Source organism: Rhamphochromis sp. 'chilingali' (assembly GCF_963969265.1).
Source record: "Rhamphochromis sp. 'chilingali' genome assembly, chromosome: 21".
Taxonomy (NCBI): Eukaryota; Metazoa; Chordata; class Actinopteri; order Cichliformes; family Cichlidae; genus Rhamphochromis; species Rhamphochromis sp. 'chilingali'.
Genome location: NC_137949.1, coordinates 4,247,127 through 4,269,832, shown reverse-complemented (window position 1 = coordinate 4,269,832; position 22,706 = coordinate 4,247,127). Strand labels below are relative to the sequence as shown.

General features: G+C 37.8%; 1 protein-coding gene across 1 annotated transcript in view; it reads left to right on the top strand.

Moving 5' to 3' along the window:
• The window catches only part of scfd1 (sec1 family domain containing 1), a 37,795-nt gene extending 25,575 nt beyond the window's left edge, over positions 1-12,220 (top strand). The window contains exons 17-25 of the mRNA XM_080870330.1: positions 4,166-4,245; positions 4,439-4,501; positions 5,456-5,531; positions 7,799-7,852; positions 9,874-9,926; positions 10,032-10,065; positions 10,737-10,802; positions 11,867-11,935; positions 12,035-12,220. Of these exons, the coding sequence (XP_080726456.1) occupies positions 4,166-4,245; positions 4,439-4,501; positions 5,456-5,531; positions 7,799-7,852; positions 9,874-9,926; positions 10,032-10,065; positions 10,737-10,802; positions 11,867-11,935; positions 12,035-12,058 (519 nt within the window). The 3' untranslated portion in view covers positions 12,059-12,220. The remainder of the gene's footprint in view (positions 1-4,165; positions 4,246-4,438; positions 4,502-5,455; positions 5,532-7,798; positions 7,853-9,873; positions 9,927-10,031; positions 10,066-10,736; positions 10,803-11,866; positions 11,936-12,034) is intronic.
• The last annotated feature ends 10,486 nt before the right edge of the window (positions 12,221-22,706 follow it).

The window sequence follows — 22,706 nt, the reverse complement described above, 5'->3', positions numbered from 1 at the left end:
TTAAAAATGGTAGGCGTTATTTTATAGGATCACAATTATGATTGAACAAGAGATTAACTAGATTTATTCTCTCAGTTAAACACTCTATTATAAGTTCACTGATTAAATAAAACTCCTTCCGTAGTGATCTCACTGTCTCTTCCATGTTTTGAAGTGGAAGCTAACCCGGCCAAGTCTCAGCATCTTGTTTCAGACTTCTGAACCAAACAGAATTTAATTTGTCATCTTAGATGACAGTGCTCTAGATCATCGCTCAAAAAAATGGCACAGAGGAGACTTGCAACACCAGCTGTGGTTTGGCAAATAATAGAAATGGTTTGTGCAGATGGCTTGAAGTAGGTTGCGCTCTTGTGTTCTCAGAACCAAAGGATATTGATCGATAGCCACATTTTGGATGTGCTGTATGAGAAACATCTTTTTGGCTGTACCGTATTTATCATTTCATTATGAGCCACTGACAAATGGCTGAACCAAAGTTTCTCTCAGAAAAAAACTGACTTGGTTAGATTAGAAGACACCAAGAGCTACCTGTCAATTGAAGCGTCCCATTGCCCCTAACTTTAAGCCTAGCCAAAAATCAATTTTAAGATAGGAATATTTGGAGAGCCAGCCTCAAGTGGCATCAAGAGTAAGTTCAGTTATGTTTTGTTTTGTTTTTCTCTTCACTGTTTGTTCTCATCCACACCTATTTTCCCTCCACTGGATTCTTGAACAATGGATCTTTTATTCACATCTTGTCCGTCACAACCATTTCCAGATGACAGAAATGTTTTTTTCTTTTTCTTACAACCCTTGGATGTTGTTTTATGAAAGCATCCCATTTTCCGCAATGCCTGATAAGTTTAAAGTACACTGGGGGAGGTCACATTACTGATTTGGCTTTCTTGATGCATGCTTAATCATCCAGGTAAGTAAATCCCAAAAGCTTGATTCTGTTCATCTGGACGTAGCGTTTTCAGTGGGAGAACTCATCCAAGTGACTTTTTCACTCTCAGCTGAATGCAGGTATCCCCAGCCTTATAAACAGTACCTTTGCACAATGACTGAAAGTAGCCCATTGATTCAGCTATGAAGAGTATAAAGCAAAACTCTTGAGCAACCCTTCATTTCTTTGTATTTTGCTTGAAAGTCGATATTTGGGAAGAAACCTTTATTCTTTACACAGTCAGAATTCTCTCAGGCAGTCTTTTTTTGTCATTTGTGTAGTAACGTTGGGCAATATGTAAACATTTCCAACTGACCATTCCACCTGATGAAAGGGTGGCAATTAATGAGGCTGTTGACGACGCTAAATGTGACCGTCAGGTCTCAGTTCTTAAAGACATGACTTTCAGATACTGTTCGTCTGCTCTAGATAGTTTTTTTAGGCCTGGCACTTGTATTTCTTAAGGACACACTGCACACCATGCTGAGCTATGGTATAGTTTATTGGGATTCAAACTTTTTAGTGTAAAAATACTGTATATTGTCTCTCAAACTGTGTTATTCTTGGCATTTTTAGTAGTTTGGACCAGTATAATTCTTATTGTTGAGATGATATGTACCAGTATGTTGTGGATAATGCAGTATAGTATAATTCTAAGACATTCCCATTTCAAGGAGTGATTGGTCAGGTTTGTGAAGGAGACCATGTCTGGAGTTGTCTGTTGAATCGTCTTTTTCGGCGAAAAGTTTCCCAAATGTGAACAACAGAAAGGAGACTGTTTGATGGTTGTTTAAGATCTCCACTTTGAGCTCTGTGATTCTCAGAGTGTCATCCTCCATTTCCTCTGCTGTGAGATGGTGTGACTGCTCGCCCCTCTGCCAAAATGTGAGCCTCACTCTTGCTTTCATCTTTCATCCAGCTGAGAGATGTTCCCCATTGGGAGTACCCTCTCAGCCCCCTCTCCTCCACCCCCTCTTTCACTCTTTCCCCTCTTCCTTCCTGTCATCTCCGGTCATCCCTCTCCCTCTGTGACCAACTCTTGGCCTTCTGTCCATGTCTTTTTGTCTCTTGCTCTCTTTCCTCTACCTCCTGTTTTATATCTCACAGACCTCGCTCTCACCCTTTTCCTTACTCTCTTCTATTTGCTTTAAGGTTTCTGCGACTGCTGCTGGATTTTCATTAGTGTGGATTAGATAAATATCAGATAGCTACAAAAACAATCAGGCACACTTTTGTGCGCCCTCTAACATGGTTTGGCACTTTAATAATGCCTGGGTGGCTTCCACGAGCTGCTCATCAGAGTAAGCTATGTGTGGACGATCCACACTGCATCATATTCTTTCACACTGAAGTAAACTGAACTATATACACTAATGTCTTACTTTACTTGGCAGGACTCTGAACAGCTAAATTCTGTGTTATGATTAATGCATAATGAAATATTTGACATGGGGTGGCTTAAGTGATGTTTCATTTATTTTTGTTTCAGTCAAGAGTGCAGGCTAAATAAATCCCACATGTACATCAGTGATAACTGACAATAACTAAGACTTTTTTCAGACAAAAACACATCACAGAGCACTCCTCTTCCATTAACCTACTCTGCTCTATTGTGAATGGCACCAGCTTATCCAAAATTAAATTGGTGCACAAAATTCAATCATTCCTATTATGATATGCCTTGGCTGACAAACTCATTTTAGTTCATGGGCCACATACATTGCAATTTGATCTTGAATGGATTGGACTGTTGGATAACCTAAGAAAACACCTTTTGTATTTAATGAATGAAACAGGTGGTGGACCTTTTGAGAAGTCCTAAGAAAAATATTTATTTCAGTTAAAGTTTTTTATACATTCACACTCACAAGTCAAAGAAACTTGTTCATACAGTTCTAGAAGAAGGCTTACGATAATGACCAGTTGGTCACTTAAAGTGAAAAGTATTGGTTTCTGGTGCAAAATAAAGTAAAAGTCAAAAGATTATGCCTCGTTCCTCTGTCATTTTTATAGTGTAAAACAAACTCCAGTGGGTTGGATTGCCACAGTTCAGCAAACCTATGTTTGACACTGCTGGTGTAATATTCTGCCATGGTACAGTAAGATTTACTAAGTGTGTGAAAATTAGCTTGATGTTGCAATCACAAATATGTGCTGAAAGTAAATTTGGGGGTCAAAAATGAGCAGACCTGATAAGGGAGTTAGTAACATTATATACATAATACAGTGTAAGAGCAATCTTTAATATATTGAGAATCAATGTTTTTCGTATATTTGCAAACTTTTCTGCTAGAAATTGTTTGGGACTGTGTGCGGTAGAATAGTTGAGATAGCTGTTCATTCTGACAGGTCAGGTGGAACATAGGGTTTATGCACACAAACCTGAAATCCTTGTATACAGTATTGCCTTGTATTGCATATAATAGCACTGTGTGCACACTGCTGAGAGATAAGACGCAGAGATTTTTGTATAGAAATGGGACTAAAAATCTAAAACACTACAAACCAGTCATTCGCTGCAAAAAGTGTCTTGACTTTCTTGTTCATGTAAGTTCTCTCTTTCATGAATATAAGTGTTGCTGTAGACCAAATATATTTGGTGCTCAACTCTAAACATTCAGGGTGATGACTCAATGAAGAGTTACAAGACACAGCCAAGTTTTGGAACGCGATCTACAGCTTTGATCATTTTGTCAGTGTCAGTTACACACTTGTTTTGACAGCATCTCCCTCTCAATTCTAAATAAATAAACACTCCCAACAGCACCTATCACAATCACATCAAGTGCAAATAAGATGTACGTTTTGCAATATTCAAAACAATTTGTGTTAATTTGTGTGCTGCAAACTTATGTGCTTCAAATCATAATTATATTATTTCCTTAAATGTTCTCCTCCCAGAACTTTTGCCAGTACCTTTTAGTCGCAAAGCTGACACTGCACCTATTTCAAAATACTCACAGTGTCTGTTTAGCTTTTTATTGAATATAAACAGTCACTCTTTATTCAATGATGTAAGAACATCTTGATTACATGTTGGTGGCACTATTAGGAAACATCTCTTATGCTGAGGAAGGTTTGTGCGATTGATTTTTTTCCCCCCATTATTTAACCTTTTATTATTTTATTATTATTTTCTGTTATTATTATTGTTGTTGTTATTTTCCACCTATTTTCTAGCCTTAGGCGTCTTTATGTGTTAACATTAGATGACTGTGGGATTTTGTTTTTGTGTTTCAGTCTGATTTGGAGCAGTATAAGAAGGCTTTGTTGGATGCAGTCTGTGACCTTTCACCTCTAAACTACATTAAACAATGGAAGTAAGTTGTGTTTTTTCCCAGCAGCATCATTTAACTCCACATATTTTGACCCTCCAATGGTCAACAGATTTTGTAATAAATGCTGAACTCAAAATTTCCATCAAGGCTTTATCTAAAAATCATTTAATTTACACGGTATTGACTAATTCGTCAGTATGCTTAAGTCTTTCTGGTTTCTTCTCATGCTTTCAAGGGCCTTTACCAAAATGGCTGCCACACCAGCCAATTATGGCAACAGTGGAGTCAAACCTATGGGGTAAGTAAATAATATTATTAGTTTGTACCTTTTTAACATAGTTTTAGAATTATGAACTAATAAGTGAGATGACAAGTCTAAAATGATGTTATATGACAATTTAAACATTCTTTTCATTGAGTAATCAGCAGTGAATTAAACAGCTGGACCAGCTTTATGTATTAATTTTGTAAGGTTTTTCCACTGAGATTTAGCAGCTTTAGAAACTGTTTAGAAACAACATATTACTGTGCCTTAATTGCCTCTCAATGGCTGTGAAATATAACTGGAGCCTACTATGATTACTCTCCTACTGTTATTGTTAGTCACATATTACACCCTATTTCCGTGTGTTATTGAAGTCTAATATGTCCAAATTTAAGCTCCAAAGGAATGGCTGCTGTGTGTGCTTCATTCATGTAGTGAGCTGTTCCTTTCCTGCCTCTGCCATTAGATACACTAGTGAAAAATGAGACAATAAAATAGTGGGTCATACCTTTTCACTCTGTGTATATACGTCTATATTCGTAGCCCTCTAAGAAAGTGGTTCTCTGTGTGTAGGCATACAACCAAGGTTGATGGTGATAGCAGGCACACTGGTACCATAGTGTGACAGCAGTTATGATTTTGCTATAGTAGAGGTAGAGTAGGGGGTGGATCCAGGTGGGACTAATTAGGTGCTTGGCTGTGTAATTGTGATATCACAGTGTAACACAAATCCTGAAAGTTTGTTTTCCTGAGTGTAGGCTGTGGTCATGTTTTTTATTACTCTATTTTTGTAAACTGACTTTTTGAATCAAAAAGTCAGGGACATCCCACTCTCTCCTTTACTTTAGAGTTTCTTAGACTACCAGCCTAACCCTGTCCTCCTGCCCTCCGCCTCTTGCTTTCCTCCATCCTGTCTCTCCTCCCGTCCTGGCTTTTCTTCATCTATTTCTCCTTACCACCCCCACCCCCCCAACTCCATCCCCACAGACTGTTCTCCAGAGTGATGAATACTGGCTCCCAGTTTGTCATGGAGGGTGTGAAAAACCTGGTGCTCAAACAGCATGTGAGTAAAACTCCTTCTGTTACCATTTCAATTCCAGAAAACCAGCTGAAACAATGAACTACTCTTACCAAAATCAACACAAGAAAAGTAATTAAGAACTTGTCTAAAGTCCAGTTCATCAACCTGAACAGTACCCAGTCTTATCTGACCAAAGATGCCTTACAGCCTTCAAATTAAAGTGATAAAACTACATTTAAAGCCTGCCACACAACTGCTGCATATTTACATCATCAGAGCTACACATATTTATTATAATGTGCTGTATTTATGGAAACTTTGAAAGCTGTTTTACATCACTCATGCTCATACATGTGACACGTGTCAGAGTTTTTGAGGACCTTTTAGCACCTCAGAAATGGCATTCGTTTGTAAGAAGAAAAAGAAGAATCATTTTAGTTTAAAAATAGTCCCAAATGTCACAGAGATCACATTTTTTCTCATTTATATGAAGATTATCTGAAGATTTTTTTTATTTAATTGTAGTTAATAAAGTGCTAGGTTGGAGGGACAGGGCTGTAATCAACAGCACTTTTCCTTCTTTTTCTGTTTTTTTCCTTTTCTCACATTTTTGTTCATGTTTGTCCATGTAACACTTGGGAAACTTCCTTGGCATATGTTTTCACCTGAAAACGAGATCATTTTCTTTTTTTTAAATTATATTTTTATTTAAGAAAAAAAAAGGACTTGTTACAATAAAGTGCATTGACTTTATTTAGTCAAAAAAAGAAGAAAAAACCTTTTTCTTAGTCCTTTTGTTTTACATTCTGATAGCAAAAAAATAAAATTAACTCGTTGGCTTGACAGTGTGTTACATAATGCAGCATGTTTAACTTATTTACAAAGACTACATTAGGTACATATTATGAAGTTGAGGGTCAACCTGACATTGTACGATACATGGGAGATACACCAATTCAGGGCTGGTCTTACCTAAATTTAGGGCGGATGGGGGACACAAAGCTAATCCATTTATTCCATATTTTGTAGAATTTGTCTTTTAGAATTTTTAAAAAGAATGTCAATTTTTCCATTTTAAATATTTAGAAAATCACATTAAACCACTCCTCAAGTGTTGGCGGATTGGATTTAACCACTTTCTGGTTATTGATTTTTTGCTGGCCGCTAATAGCGCTTGTAAGAGTTTTGTGTCCCCTCCCCGGACCGAGCCAGCAACCAAGCCCAAGTACAAATTTACAAAATTGATGTCAAATTTTATCTTAAAAACCTCACACAAAGTTTTATGAATTCCCAGCCAGTAATTTTTTAAGTTAGGGCAGTCCCAAAAGATATGATAATGATGTGGCTCTTCTGATCCACATCTTCTCCAGCATTCCCATTTTTATATTTAGATATATATATTTATATATACGAGATAATTTTGAACTGCATCTGCACATTGCATTTAACAGCCTTTGCACAAAAGCACCATCCTCCGTCTGCTTGCATCTGGCAGAATATTAAATCAAGTGCACACAATGTGACGACGTTCTCATTCCTAGACAACAGGAATATGGATGAGCACGATGACGATGACAGGGTGTTTCAGACTAAAACTGGCACAGACAAGAAAGTCATTTATAATCATCACACACACACACGTACACACTGGGAGGGTGGCGTCTGTTTTCTTCATACTGAAATTGGACCCGCTGAAGTCACCTGTTCTGCTTCGCTGCCAGAACATTATTAACAGTGAGAGTAGATTTGAATGCATCTTTTGATGCTCTGTTAGGGAAGATATTTGAAGTTATTCTTGTTTTTTGTTTTTTTTTCTTCACTTGCAACTCCAGTTTTCCAAAATAGCTACTTACCAAATATCTAAAAAGAAAAAAAGTCCAACCTAAACACAAACTCATGATTCTTATGAAATATCATAAAAAGTAAATGAATTTATTGTAAGAGATTCATTATTCTTTGTTATGTTTAACCTCCTAAGACCCGAACTCTTCCACAACGTGCGTTTTTCATTTCTCTCTGATATTTGGGCTGATTGGGGCCCGATGAATGTAAAAACAAAGAATTAGCAGATTTTTTTTCTTTTACCTTATTTTTTTTATTTTTTTTAAGAAAAATAAGAGCCACATATGAGGATATTCGTTTAAAATTTTGATAGAAGAGTAGCAGTATAATGTCCTCGTAAGTGGATATCAGGCCCATGTAGAGCAAAATTGAATATTTTAGTCTAAATAACCCAAAATGTGATGTTCACATATGTGGACGCCAGGTCCTAGGAGGTTAAAAGTTGTTTCTTTTTCTTTTTTTTCCAGAACCTTCCGGTTACCCGTATCCTGGACAACCTGATGGAGATGAAGTCTCATCCTGTGAGTTTTGTTTTTGTTCATGATTTAAAAAACATATTTCCAATATTAGTTAAAAATATAGGAAGTGTTGTGAAAAGCGGGAAAAGCCCAAGCCCTTTTATAGAAACACTTAATACGAGTATTAAGAGGGGGGGGATTCTAGTCCCACTGATGTGTCTCTGGTGTCCACTTCTGCGGTACAGATTGGGAAAAGTTTTCCAAAAAGCCACATTTTTACGTGAATCATTTTAAGTTGTTTTCTCTTGATGTGAAAGAAAAGTTACTCAAATGGAACTTTAATATACAATATAAGTGTAAAGTTGACCGACAGAAAGACACATGATATAAAAGCAGCTTACCATGTACGTATAGTGTGAATACAAAACTGCAGAGTACTCTATATTACATGTAGAACTTCTCTGCTAAAGAAAATATGAAAGGTTCCTCTGAAAGACCTACATATCTGTAGGCCTCAACATAACTTAATTGGTGAGAGGAAACTCAGAAGAAAGACACGTTTTTGTGTCACTTCAGCTGTGATTGACAGCTCCAACACACATGCCACAAATTACATTAGCTTCATATTAACTGCTGTGGTCCATGTGTGAGAGGAAGGAAAGTACATATTCTATTACTCACGTTTGAACCCACGTGAACTAGCAAACACACTTTATCACATTGAACTGAAAGTGCAGTTTCTGACTCTCAGCCCATGTATTCATTTTGACCATGCGCACAAATATGCATGCAAAGCAAAACCTGAATCTAACGTGAACCCTAAAACAAACTCTGAACTTTCAAAAATTCCTTTTGAAGTTAAGTCCCAAATGTCTCTGCTCAAAGCTTAAACCGGTCCTTGTAGTGACAGACTTGCAAGTGAACACACACACACCCCCTGCAGGTTTCTCAGCGTCTGGAGTTACAGACTACCAACAAAGGTCCTGTTGTTGTGAATAAAAAGGGAAAGGGTGGAGCGGGGATGGAAGTCTGGGATGAAGATAAAAGAAACGGAGCACATTCTCCCTCTATCAGATTGTCCTCAGTGTAAAACTGTTGCATTTCGAGGTTATGTTTTAGTTAAAGTATAGCAAAATGGTGGAGAAGTTTATAGAGGTTATTACTCATTTTTTAGTTAGATAAAATATTAATACTAATACTAACATTAATCAGATAAAGCCACGTAATAAAACCATGTTGCTGTTCACAGTGGAGGTTTTTGTACGATTTTCTCTTGATGTGGACAAACTGAAAGCCTTTAAAGTCTCCAACGACTTTTAGAAAATCACAGTTTAACTTTGTTTTTCTGCGTTTGTGAGGTGCTCTGGCACAAGTTTTAATTTTGACCTCAAAAACTACTGGTGCCATTGTAGACACTGGCTCAAAGCAGTTAAGGAAATACTTTTTAAGTTTGAGCTAATAAATAGGTTGTGCTGTTTTTGAGTGTCTGCATAAGAACTGAGATTTCCTGTAATTAATTTAGGATGGAGTGGGAGACGTACAATTTGCAGAGCTTTGTGTCATTAAAATGAGGAAAATATGAAGATGATAAATCTGACTCGTCTTTGTTTTTCATGGTCTGCTTGGGCTTTTACATCACTGACAAAAACGATCCTTCTCCAGTACAAATACTACTTTGAACTAAACCTGTACCCACCTGCATCTAGGTCATGTGACAGTAAGCCAAAAGACACAGTGCTGTGTCATTCTGTCTGTGTTTAGTCCTTGGAGCTGAGAGACAACACAACCAGGTCAACCTGTGAAATAAATCTTTTGCCTTTGTCGTGCTTTCAATTTGGTTAACTCTGTTTTTGTTTGTTTGTTGTTGTTGTTGTTTTACATTTTGACACCAGCAGGTTTTTTGTTTTGTTTTTTAAGTTACAAATCGGAGGCTCTTCTTCATCTAATAATATCAGAAAAGCCAAACCAATCTACATATCCCTCTACCATCTACATTATTTAGGGTTTATTTTTGTGGCTGTTGAGTACAAGTGTGTCATGTGTAGTACGTCTGACTAAAAAAAATTTTCTATCTGATCCTTAAGGAAACAGATGATTATCGATACTTTGACCCAAAGATGCTGCGAGGCAGTGAAAGGTATGAAAACAAATCCAAAATCTCATCTGTAGCTTGGCAGAGCTCATCTTCTCGGTGGGTAAAATACACTCGAAGATGTCTCATCATCCTTTCCTTCTCTTTCAGCTCCATCCCCAGGAACAAGAACCCGTTTCAGGAGGTGAATTTGTGTATCTGGACCAAAGTTTGACTGATGAGATTCAGTTCAGGTTATTTCCAGGATAAACAAAAGTTGAAAGGAAACACAAGACAGACAGGAATTTCTGTTGCCGCACATGATTCTCTCATAACGCACAGTTAACTGTTTCTTAGCTGTGATGAAAGTTGCAGAGTTTCAAATCTGGAATTTTTTTATGAGATTGAATTTGATTTGGACTTTTATTAATCCCGTCACCACACAATCACATGTAAAACAACAGTTATGCGAGCAAGTCTGTGGTAGATCATAAAACAGTAACTGTGGGACTAGTAATTACATTACTATTATTATAGTAAGTAATTATAGATGTGAAAAAATAAGATACAATATCACAAAATTGATTTCTTGAACAAGTAAAAACATATCTGAAATTAAATGCATACATAAGTATAGTAATGAAGTAAATAATTACAAATCCTGAATATTGGAATAAAACTTGATTTCCTGCATACAATTAGAGGCGTCTACCTCTTTCAGTTCATAAAACTTTTGTCTTTGGCAGTGTTTATACTTGAAATTCATTCTGTAAAATCACTTCAGCAGCTTTTTTTAATCATTTGCAGTCTTTCTGTCCATCACCTTCAACATATCCTCTGATATAAGCTTGATTTTTTTACCTCCTGCTGTTTCAGGCCATCGTCTTCGTAGTGGGTGGAGGAAACTATATCGAGTACCAGAATCTGGTGGACTACACCAAGGTACGGTAGTACATTTCAAAGTTCTTTTCCATATTTTAGTCTGATGTCTCTTTAGATGAATACAATGTAGTTTCACATGGGATGGGTTAAATATCAAACTAAAACTCTTAAAGTTTAATGACACTAAAACAATTTAGGTCCTTCAGTGAAAACACTGTCACATTATATAAAATAGAAGTCGGGAAAATGTACTCAAAGTCAAAGTAAACTTTATTATCATTTCTGCTATATACAGTACAGTATATAGAGAGACGAGACGACGAGGCTGCAGTTCCAGTCAGTGCAAAAGAACAAAAATAAATATAGGAAGAGTAAGAATAAACATACATATATATATATATATATATATATATATATATATATATATATATATATATATATATATATATATATATATATATATATATATATATATATATATATATATATATATATACACTTTGAGACTGAGGTAAGGGGAGTAAATGTACACTTTGGAGTAAAAAAGGGTTAATAACAGTCTAAAATTTACAGTTGAGATTTAAAGGGACTTTGAAGTGGTTTAAAATGACCAACGAAGCAGCTTTACAGTTTACAGTGTGAAATAAAGTGACCAACATGAGCAAGTCATAACTGCGATACTAATATTCAAAGTTTGTTGGACCAAACTTACAACACATACTAACACTAACATAACAAAATGGCATGCAGACTCTTTATATCATTTTTGTTATTTGCAAAGTTCAGAGCTTTATTTTTACCAGTAAGTGAAAGCTTTGAATACCTCCTGATATAGGCAGCATTAACCTAGTGATTTTGATGGTAGGAGAGACCGTAGCTCCCACGGAAAAACCACGCAAGCACAGGGTGAATATACCTATTCCAAACAGAGGGGCCCTACTGTGCTTTGAACCCAAAAACCTCTATTCTTGTGAGGCAACATTACCACCGAACAACCAGCTAACACCAAAGGTGTTAAATACATGTAGATTGGTAAAAACAACAGTATTTGTGTGGAAGTGTTACTTTCTCCCTGCAATAATAGGTTCAGTAGCAAACGTCATTTTATTTTTCTGTATTTCCAGTCTAAGCAGGGGAAGAAGATTGTTTATGGCTGCAGTGAGCTCTTCAATGCGTCTCAGTTCATCAAACAGGTGAGGAACCACACAGCACCAGTGAGGGGATAAGCCAATAAGCCCATAGACGTTTCATTGTGTCTATTTAAAAACCTGTTGTGGTCTTCATTTTCACAGCTCTCCCAACTTGGCCAAAAGTGACACGGACACTGACAACATGTGAATCTCCCTCTCTCATTGCCGATATCTTTATTCCACTTTGTTTTATCTGCTCTGTTCTGTTAATGGACTAAATATTTTCTGTCTTCACCGTAATTTCTGTTCCTCATACTAAGCGCTACTAATAAAGCTCAACAGTTCCAACTCACTGTCTCTGGAGTCACGCATTTCTTCATATTTTAGAGCATTAAACATTACTTCCTGCATACATAAACATAAAACTACAAAATCGTCTTTAGACAAGTGTGTCTTTAACTCATCTTTAAAGAACCTCCTGCTATGTGAATTTGGGCAACTACCTAAAAATTTCCTTTTTAGGTTTTGTGCATTAAAACCCCCACTAAGTTTCAATTGTAACTATCAGTAGCTAATACTTTAAGGTCTTAATGTCTTGAGAAACGTTTCATCACTTATCCAAGTGACTTCTTCAGTCTCACCAGGTTATTACTTAATTAATTAATGACAATTGATACATGGCCATAAGTACCATTCACAGAGAGTTGGGGAAAGACTCAGATCTTTTGGAGTGAAGGGCCCAGTCCTGAAGACCTTCTAGAACTCTGTGGTGGTCATCTTTTACAGTATGATCTGCTGGGCGGCAGCATCTCTGGATCAGCCTGTTCATTCTCTTCCCGTCCCCAGCAGAGGGCCAGCTCTGTTCTAGGATGCCCTCTGGACCCATTGGAGGTGGTGAGTGACAGGAGAATGGTGGCCAAGCTGTGATCCCTGTTGGACAACATCTCCCACCTCATGCAGGAGACCCTCACAGCACTGAGCAGCTCCTTCAGTGGCAGGCTGCGGCACCCGCTATGTGGGACGGAGAGTCTCCGGTCTTTCCTTCCAACTGTTATCAAACTCTACAACATGGTCTTTGCAGATGACCACACATGTGCAGACAGACACACACACACACACACACACATCCCATACACAATTGTAACTGTCTCCCTGATGTGCAGTATTACCAAGTGCAATTTTTCCTACCATAATAAAGTATTTTATTCTTGTTGTATAGTATGTTATTCTATTTTTTTTTCTTGTCCTGTTCTAATGTGTTTTTCTTAACTTTTACTTCTCTTCAACTTGTTCTTTCTGCCGTGACCAAAAAATTTCCCATGTGTGGGACTAATAAAGGTTTGTCTTATCTTTCTCCCACTGAAAACGCTACATCCAGATGAACAACTATAAGCTACAGAGGTAAAAATTTGTTATTTAGACGCACTGTTGTTTTCAGGGGTTTTTTTTTATTTTATATCAGATGTGTTTTTATTTATTAAGCTTGTTAAAACATTTCAATAATTTATGATGAAGGCAGATGTTCAGCTGAATGAGACAACAGACTGCCTCCTTTTAATGTATTTATTCATGGCAGTTTGTTTTGATTTTGGTGAAGTGCTCTGCTCAGTGACTTTGTACCACAGAATAAATTAAGTCATGGATTTTTACATATCTGATACAAGTGAACACCTTTGCTGTTTAAGCACAGTTCTGCAATCTTTTTAATGACAAATTATGAAACATTAAACAGAGTTTACATTTTGTAGGAGACGTCTTCTAAAACAAATGAAAAATAACAGAAATAATAATATTAGAAATTAAGTACTTTCTGCCACAGCATTGTCATCCTTTTGACCAGAACAAAATAACCACTTGATCCATACTCTGCAGTTAGAAATTTGCTGTGAATCCTTATTGAAATGTGACAGATCCCCATGTTGTATGTCAAATAGTTCACCAATTTGCTTGAACCAAAATCGTGTAAGATAAGATAAGATAACCTTTATTAGTCCCACACGTGGGAAATTTGTTTTGTCACAGCAGGAAGTGGACAGTGCAAAAGTTATGAGGCAAAAATTAGAATACAATAAGAATAAATACAGTACACAGCTGTACAGAATAGAATAAAATAAAATACTATATACAGTAGAATAAAATAAAATAAATATACAATAAGATAAAAATAGAATACAAATACAAATACTATATACAACTGAGTAAAAATACAACGATGACAGAAAGGATTATTGCACTTAGTATTATTGCATATGTATGGATGTGTGTGCTTGATCAGTTAAAGTCTTTATTATGGAGTCTGACAGCAGTGGGGAGGAAAGACCTGCGAAATCTCTCCGTCCCACACCGTGGGTGCCGCAGTCTCCCACTGAAGGAGCTTCTCAGTGCTGTCACAGTCTGCTGCATGGGGTGGGAGATGTTGTCCATCAGGGATGACAGCTTAGCCGCCGTTCTCCTGTCACTCACCACCTCCACTGGGTCCAGAGGGCATCCTAGAACAGAGCTGGCCCTTCGGATCACCCTGTTCAGTCTCTTCCTGTCCCCAGCAGAGATACTGCCGCCCCAGCAGACCACACCATAAAACACGTTTCCGTTTTAATTTTTTATGCTGCAGACTTCCACCCTCACACACTACCTAAAGGTTAGAAGTGCTTAGAGAATAAGAGAATAAGAATAATAAAAGAAAATGGGAGAAACAGAAAATAAGGTTTTCGTGAAATAGACAGAAAAGGAATTCACGAGGTTCAGAGAACGAATTTTGCATCTTGTATATTATCAGATTTTTTTCTCTTGATCTTTAACATTTTGTTCCCAGACAACACATAATAGCTTTATTTAGGGAAAAATCAACTAGTCAGTTTAGAAAGTTCTTAGTTCTTAACAGTGTCACTGTCTTATATCATATACACTGTTTTGCAAATTCAGAACAAATGTGAGTAAGTTCACGCTTGAACTTTGTGTTGTCTTATCAGTGGATTTAAACTAACAATCAGCAAAATCTGTTGTTATAGTTGTGCTCTAGGAAAATGTAGGCAGACTCCCCTGTGTACAAATATCAGCTCATGTATCAGCAGCCTGCAGTGTGGAGGGTTTTTTTGTTTTGTTTTTTCTTGTCTCAGTCAGATGTGCTAATAAAGGCATCTGTAGTTTAAGTCTGTCTGATTTGACTTTCTAATCTGAACCCCTCCACTATGATTGTGGTGTCTTCTGGAGCCTTTTATATTTACAAATAATATTCCCTGCCCTGTGGAAAATTTTGCTTTAGGCTTTTGGTGAAATAAATTCGTACATTTTAATTTCCTTTACACTAATTTGTACTAATTAGCCCGGGTAAGGCAAAGTTGACTAACTGATCTTAGCAGATAATTTGGCACTTCATCTTGTGGCCCTAAAAACTCATCATAATCACATTGCTCTGGAACTGGTTATCTCTTATTATCCGGTTATCGGAATTATCTTCGTGACAGTCAGCAGCCTGTTGTCAATGAGGAAATGTCCAGAAACACTCACATCGACGGTAATGTTCTTATTCCAGCCTGTTGGACCTCAAAAGCAACCAAGAGCGCTTTAAGCACTTTTTAATTCTGCTTTAATACAGCCACAGCTCACATTGAATTAGGGTTGAACTGTTATGTAAAAAGGATGTTCTGGGATTAGAGTGGACTAAAAGCCTCAGCAGTGTCCCCTACAGACTAAAGTCTGTCTTGATTATGACAAATCAATAATTTTTCTGCTGCTCGTTGTGTTTGCATGGTATTTCCAATGATGCGTTGTGTTTAAATTCAAATTGCTAAATTGTATTTGGATTCAGCTTGTGGTCTTTTTCATCTTTTATCACCTCCATCCATTTTTTCAAGCATCTGATTAGTTCCCATCTTCTTCCTGCTTTGGCAACTGCTGTCCATTAGACCTTTTGTTTGAATCATGTTGACACTTGACAAACTCGTCCTGATCTGATGTCTTACAGTAACATTGGTCCCGTAAGGTTTTTGGCAACAGAGACATGGAAGACTCATACAAAGAGCTATTTGTTCTCAGAGGACACTGACACACATAGATCAGGTGTCTGCAACTTTTCCACTCCCTCATAGTTGGTTCTCAGATGGAAAGGAGACCTGTGCTTTTAAATAAGGGGGAAGTTATGTGTAACACTTACACTAATCCAGGAGGAAAATGATCCAGGTGTACAAAGAACTGCTTCACTTGGCCAGATTGCGGATTAATTTTCTTCCTTTCAGACAGCTTGCTTCTTTTCTTCAGAAGAAAAGAAAAGAAGTAGCCATTTAGATTTTCTTTTAACAAATCTGAATCTTTGTGGTGCATTCAAGGACACTTGTCCCCAATCTCTGTTACCTTTTCTGTCAGTTTTGCTCAACAAATATTCAGAGTCACACTCGGCAAAACCTCTTAACTGCACAAATCACAAGTGCATCAGAGTTCCTGTCCTCTTTTTGTGACAGTTACGCACATGTGCCTTTTTCTTTTCTCACTCAACAGATATGGTATTAAGTGCCAGTGACTAGTTTGCTGTCTGTAATAACTATGGCATTGGTTAGTCAGTAGTAGTAGTTAGTGGTATGCAGACTCGTGGTGGTATACAGACTTGAAGAAATTAGACCAGACCAGAAGTTTCTGTTTTCCATCTGTAGTCCTCATCAGTTATTATATGAGTTGAATGCCATTAAGCAAATTCATGGAGAGACTTTATTTATTTATTAAGGTATATTTATTATTATTAAATATTTGAGATCACTGTAAAACCTTTTCTTAGCCAAATTTATAAAAAGATGAATGTTGTACAGAACAGTAAGTTTGAACTGGATATCTTTCATCTACTATTTGGATGTCCTCGTTACACCAGAACCTCCATGTAGCCTTTGGGGACGTGGATATTTTTCCTTGTTGGCAGATTAATAATAATAATAATAATAATAATGGATTGCATTTATATAGCGCTTTTCGAGAACCTCAAAGCGCTTTACAATTCCACTATTCATTCACTCTCACATTCACACACTGGTGGAGGCAGCTACAGTTGTAGCCACAGCTGCCCTGGGGCAGACTGACAGAAGCGAGGCTACCATATCGCGCCATCGGCCCCTCTGGCCAACACCAGTAGGCAAGTAGGGTAAAGTGCAGATTAGCTGCATTGCCAGACTATTCTGTTACAACAGTTTTAAATTATGTGGACAGTGGCAGTAAGATGGCCCGGCCACATCCAGACTGTGCTCTTTTTTAGTTTTTTATTTTATTTATTGTTTTGTTGCATATTCTAAAGTCAGCTTCTCTCAGTGCATTGCTGTGCTAACATGGCACAAAACACTTTAACATTCCACTCGCAAAATGCACATTTTCAGATTTTTAATTTCAATTTCCAGATTTTTAATTTAAATTTCCAGATTTTTAATTTCAATTTACTTCTTGTTTATAATGTCTGCACAGGTTAGGACACATTTCATTGTGTTTTCTACTTGTATGACTATGCATGTGACAAATAAAGAACCTTGAAGAAAAACAGTATTAATCTCCTGTGATGCCAGGGTCCCATAGTATGTTTTCTCTCGTCATGTTTTGGCCCTCCCCTTCAAGCTTGGCAAGACCTCTATGGGAGATGATATACACAGATCTCATTCCTGCTCCAGACATTCCTCTCAAGGAGCCCATCTGATAAAAGATTTACAAAGAAACTAAGATCTGTTTGAACTCTGCCAGGCCTGGAACAGGTATAAAGCTAATAACATCATGCCCGCCCATTAAACCACAGCTAATAGGTCTGTCTACATCTCAAATAAGTCAGCAGCCATGGCTTCCGTATTGAGGAGGTTTTTCATTTGTACTGGATTAAACTGTGGAAGCAGCTCATCTTTACGGACTGTGATTGGTCACTGGCAGTATTGATAGGGTGGGGCTAGGTTTCACAGTGGGTTCACCCGAAACCTTGGCTGATTGTGACCAACACCTGTTTTCACACCTTAGCTCGTGTGATTAGGTAGAAGATCAATAGGCCCTATTGGAGACACTCCCATAGGGTTTAAAATCTGGGACTCTCCACCAGTTGCTCTTGGAACTGAAGAAGCTTCTCGGATGAAATGTCTTAAAGGAAAGACTATATTCTTGTTTTAGGTTTTAAGGAGTTTCCCCACTCAAAACCACCAGATAGTTGCAGCACATAATACCCAGTTGGTCATCAGAATCAGAGTACTTTAATGATCTCTGAGGAAATTATTTTTGTTTGAATCAGGTGTGTTGGAGCAGGGATTGGGATTACTTTCTGAGAGCACTGAGTGATGGGATGTGTAATCAATCAAATTATCCACTAAAATGAGCACAAGAACATTTCACAGGAGGATAAAATTTGACTGGACAAAAGCAAAACATGATGTGAAAAAGTGTTTGAACACTTTCTGATTTTCTGAAAATGTTTCAGATCATCAAACAAATTTAAATATTAGACAAAAATAAAAACAAGTAAGCACTAAATGCAGTTTCTAAATGAAATAGTTTATTATTAGAAGAAGAAAAATCCAAACCTGCATGGCCCTGTGTGAAAAGTGATTGCCCCCCTAAACCTGATCAAGCATTTTTGATAACTGGCAACAAGTCTTTTATAGCTTTGGAGGGATTTTGGCCCACTCATCTTTGCTGAATTGTTGTAATTCAGCAACACTGGAGGGTTTCCAGACGTGAACCATCTTTTTAAGGTCATACCACATCATCTCAAATGGATTTAGGTCAGGACTTTGGCCATTCGGAGGTGGACTCGCTGGTGTGTTTTGTATCATTGTCTTGCTGCAGATCCCAAGTGCATTTCAGTGCACATTCTCCTTCAGGTTGTTTTGGTAGACAGCAGAATTCATGGGTCCATTTACCAAAGGAAATCTTCAAGGTCATGAGGAAGCAAAACAGCCCCAGACCATCACACTACCACCAACATATTTTACTGTTGACACGATGTTCCTTTTCTGAAATGCTGTATTAGTTTTATGACAGATGCAACAGGACACACACTTTCCTTTGTTTTCTTTTGTCAAGTTGGTCAATTAAATCATCATTTAAAAACTGCATTTTTTATTTACTCGGGTTATCATTTTCTAATATTAAAATGTGTTGGATACCACAAGGAAAACAGGAAGGGCGCAAAAAATGTTAGATACTTATGTGGTACATGTATTTTGACTTTTGTTGCCATGATGCTAGGTCTCTCTTGGAAAGGAGATTTTTAACCTGGATAAATGAAGGACTAATAAAGAAACAAACTTTTATGATACACTTACAATTCAATGTTCACCATTATAACAATCATCATTTTACATGTTATTATTCACTTAAAAGTAACACAAAATGTAGCTGAAGCTGGTAGGAATATTGTTTGTTTTGCAGATTTCAATGTGAAAATATTTTTGACCTGACTGAGAAAAGTTAGTGGAGTCTTGAAACCAGACATTCAAAGCACATGCAGTTTGAAAATGAAATGTTCTTCTACTCTGGGTAAAGACTTCAGCCTTGCTGTTAATCTTGCTTGTCAGAAATAACCACCGCCTCATATCATTTTACAAAAGCACCTGTGAGCTGCAGGCAGGCTGTGGAGATTTCATACAACGATGCTGCTGATAGCTCAAAGTCTGCCTGGCAACAGGACTGTTTTGACTGAAGCTTTCATCCCATGAGGCCCTGAGATGCAAAACAAACCTACTCAAAGTGAATGAACAAGAACTAATAAGTCAAAAGCTAAAAAAAGAAAAGAAAAGTGAAGTCCAGGAAATTGATTTTCCATCAGAAATAATTTAAAAGACCTGATCTGATGACTTTGACAAGAGGAGTGGTCATTTTTACATTTTATACGCTACCTCTCTGCCCTTCTGTTTTTCTATCTGAACCGGCATGAGTTTGAGAAAATGTTCATCTTTGCTCCAGTTACCTTCCTCCCTTCGCCCTTCTCATTTTACAAGGTGCATGCTGGGAGTTAACCAAACAGAATTCCTGACTATTGCTGTCTGGTCTGCTAGTATACCGACACACAGTTCTGCTCTTTTGTTACCTAGATGATTCTGGACTCTGCTTTCCCCATGACAATAACCACAGCCACAGAGATGATAAATGAGACTGACATTAATTGAAAACAGAAATTATGATGACAGAAATTCTGGATTCTGTGATTTTGCAATTTTGCCCTGTTGCTAAAGGCCCATTGCTACAACAAACCTTTTACCTTTTATTACTGATCCCCTCCATGTTTATATTCTTGAACTTTGAGTATCTAATACTTCAAACTCATCTTTATTGACCCTTTGTGCAGCCTTTAAATTCACACATCATAAACAAGCTGCTTATTTTCCTTTAAACCACCTTTCTTCTGATTATTTCCGCCTCACAAACAAAAGATTGAAACATCAGGGCTCACAGTCAGAGGTGTGTGTCTGAGACGGTCATACTACATCTGCTTTTAGTGTCATTCAATTCAATTTTATTTATACAGTGCCAAATCACAACAACAGTCACCTCAAGGTGCTTTATATTGCAAGGTAGACCCCACAATAATACATTAACAGAAAAGCCCAACAATCATATAACCCTCTATGAGCAAGTGCTGCGGTGATAGTGGGAAGGAAAAACTCCCTTTTAACATGAAACCTCCAGCAGAACCAGGCTCAGGGAGGGGTCGGCCAAATGCTGGGACAGGTTGGGGTTGAGTAGATGAAGACAGGACAAAAACATGCTATGCAAGAGAGACAGGAATATATAATAGCATATAATTAATGCAGAGAGGTGTATGAACACATACTGAGTGAAAAAGGTGACTAAAGAAGAAGATCAATGCATCATGGGAATCCCCCAGCAGCACCTATTGCAGCATAACTAAGGGAGGATTGAGGGTCACCTGATTCAGCCCTAACTATATGCTTTAGCAAAAAGGAAAATAAAAAGTGAATGTAGAGATAGTGTCTGTCTCCTGAATCTAAATTGAAAGATGGTTCAACAGAAGAGGGGCCTGAAAACTGAAGGCTCTCCCTCCTATTCTACTTTTAAATACTCTAGGAACAACAACTAAGCCTGCAGTGCGAGAGCGAAGTGCTCTAATGGACTGATATGGTACTACAAGGTCATTAAGATAAGATGGGGCCTGATTATTTAAGACCTTGTATGTGAGGAGCAGGATTTTGAATTCTGGATTTAACAGAAGGGAAGCCAATACAGGAGAAATATGTTCTCTCTTTCTAGTCCCTGTCAGGACTCTTGCTGCAGCCTTTTGAATTAACTGAAGGCTTTTCAGGGAGTTTTTAGGACTTCCTGATAATAATGAATTACAGTAGTAGTAGTAGTAGTCCAGCCTAGAAGTAATAAATGCATGAACTAGTTTTTCAGCATCACTCTGACACAGGATATTTCTAATTTTTCTAAAATTGAAGAAAGTGGTCCTACGTATTTGTTTAATATGTATATTGAAGGACATGTCCTGGTCAAAAATGACTCCAAGGTTCCTCACAGCGTTACTGGAGGCCAAGGTAATGCCATCCAGAGTAAGAATCTGGTTAGATACCATATTTCTCAGATTTTCAGGGCCGAGTACAATAACCTCAGTTTTAACTAATACATCAAAACTGAAGAGTGCAAGCATTAGTCCTGTTTTATACTTAACAGAACTATCTTCCAGCACCCATTTATATCTTAGCATATACACTAAAAGTTCTTATTTATTATATTTAATTATATCGGATGGAAAAGTCCAAAACACGAGTGTAGACAGAGGTCAAATAAAATTTAATGAAAGTTACACCAAGCTTGTTACACCAGACAAGCAGCCGGGGATGGCTCCATAAGGGGTGGGTTAGCTAAGCCAGTCTCCTCGGTGCTGTCCAACTCCATGTGTTGTCCATAGCCGGGCACAGTGACAGTGGTTTACTCCATGATGCAGTTAACTCAGATACAAAGTCTGGGAACATGGGAAGGCAATTTTTGGTCGTTCTGGGCTCCGGTGGGAGGAAAAATCCTGCAACCCATGACAGCTTCTGAGCTGACAGAAGAGAGGGCCAGTCCACCTGCAGCTTCTCAGCTGTACGGTGAAACAGCATGGAGGCTGATGATGGGCTGACGATGGGTTCTCCTCCTCATCCTCCAACCAAGTACAGATCTCCAGACCAATGTCCAGCACGTCATTGTCTTTCCACATTTTCCACTTATCTTCGGTTAACCCATGAACATATCACATGTGGTCAGCTAATTAGCTGGGATTCTCCTCGTCTTCGGACTCGGATGAAGCCAAGGCCCCAGACTCAGAGAGGAGAGTGTCATGCCATGCGACAGCTGTTCGTCTCAGCACTTTCTCCATAAACATCACCTGCCTTTTCGGAGCTGGCGACAAAATGCACAAGCTTTGGGCTCCGTCAACGCTCTGCTAGCATGTAGAATCCTCAGGTAGACATGCTTGTCTTGCAAAGAGAAATCCATTACAAAACGCAAAGCAAAACACTGCACAAGAAAACTAAAAATTAGCGCTCCACTGGCAGTTAAGCTAACTTCAAGTTTGTAGGTAGCTAGCCCAACTCAGCAGATAAGTTTTCAGGTAAGGAGTGTAAGAACTGAAGGATGACTGTGGATGCTATGATATCCCATACTTATGTGTTACACTGAGTGAATCGACTGAAAAGGAACCCTGTGGAACTCGATAATTAACCTCAGGGTGTGAAGAAGACTCTCCATTTACATGAACAAATTGCAGTCTAGATGGATATGATTTAAAACACTGAACCGCAGTACCATTAATACCTAGCCTACAGCATGCTCTAATCGCTCTAATAGAATATTATGGTCAACAGTATTAAACCCTGCACTGAAGTCT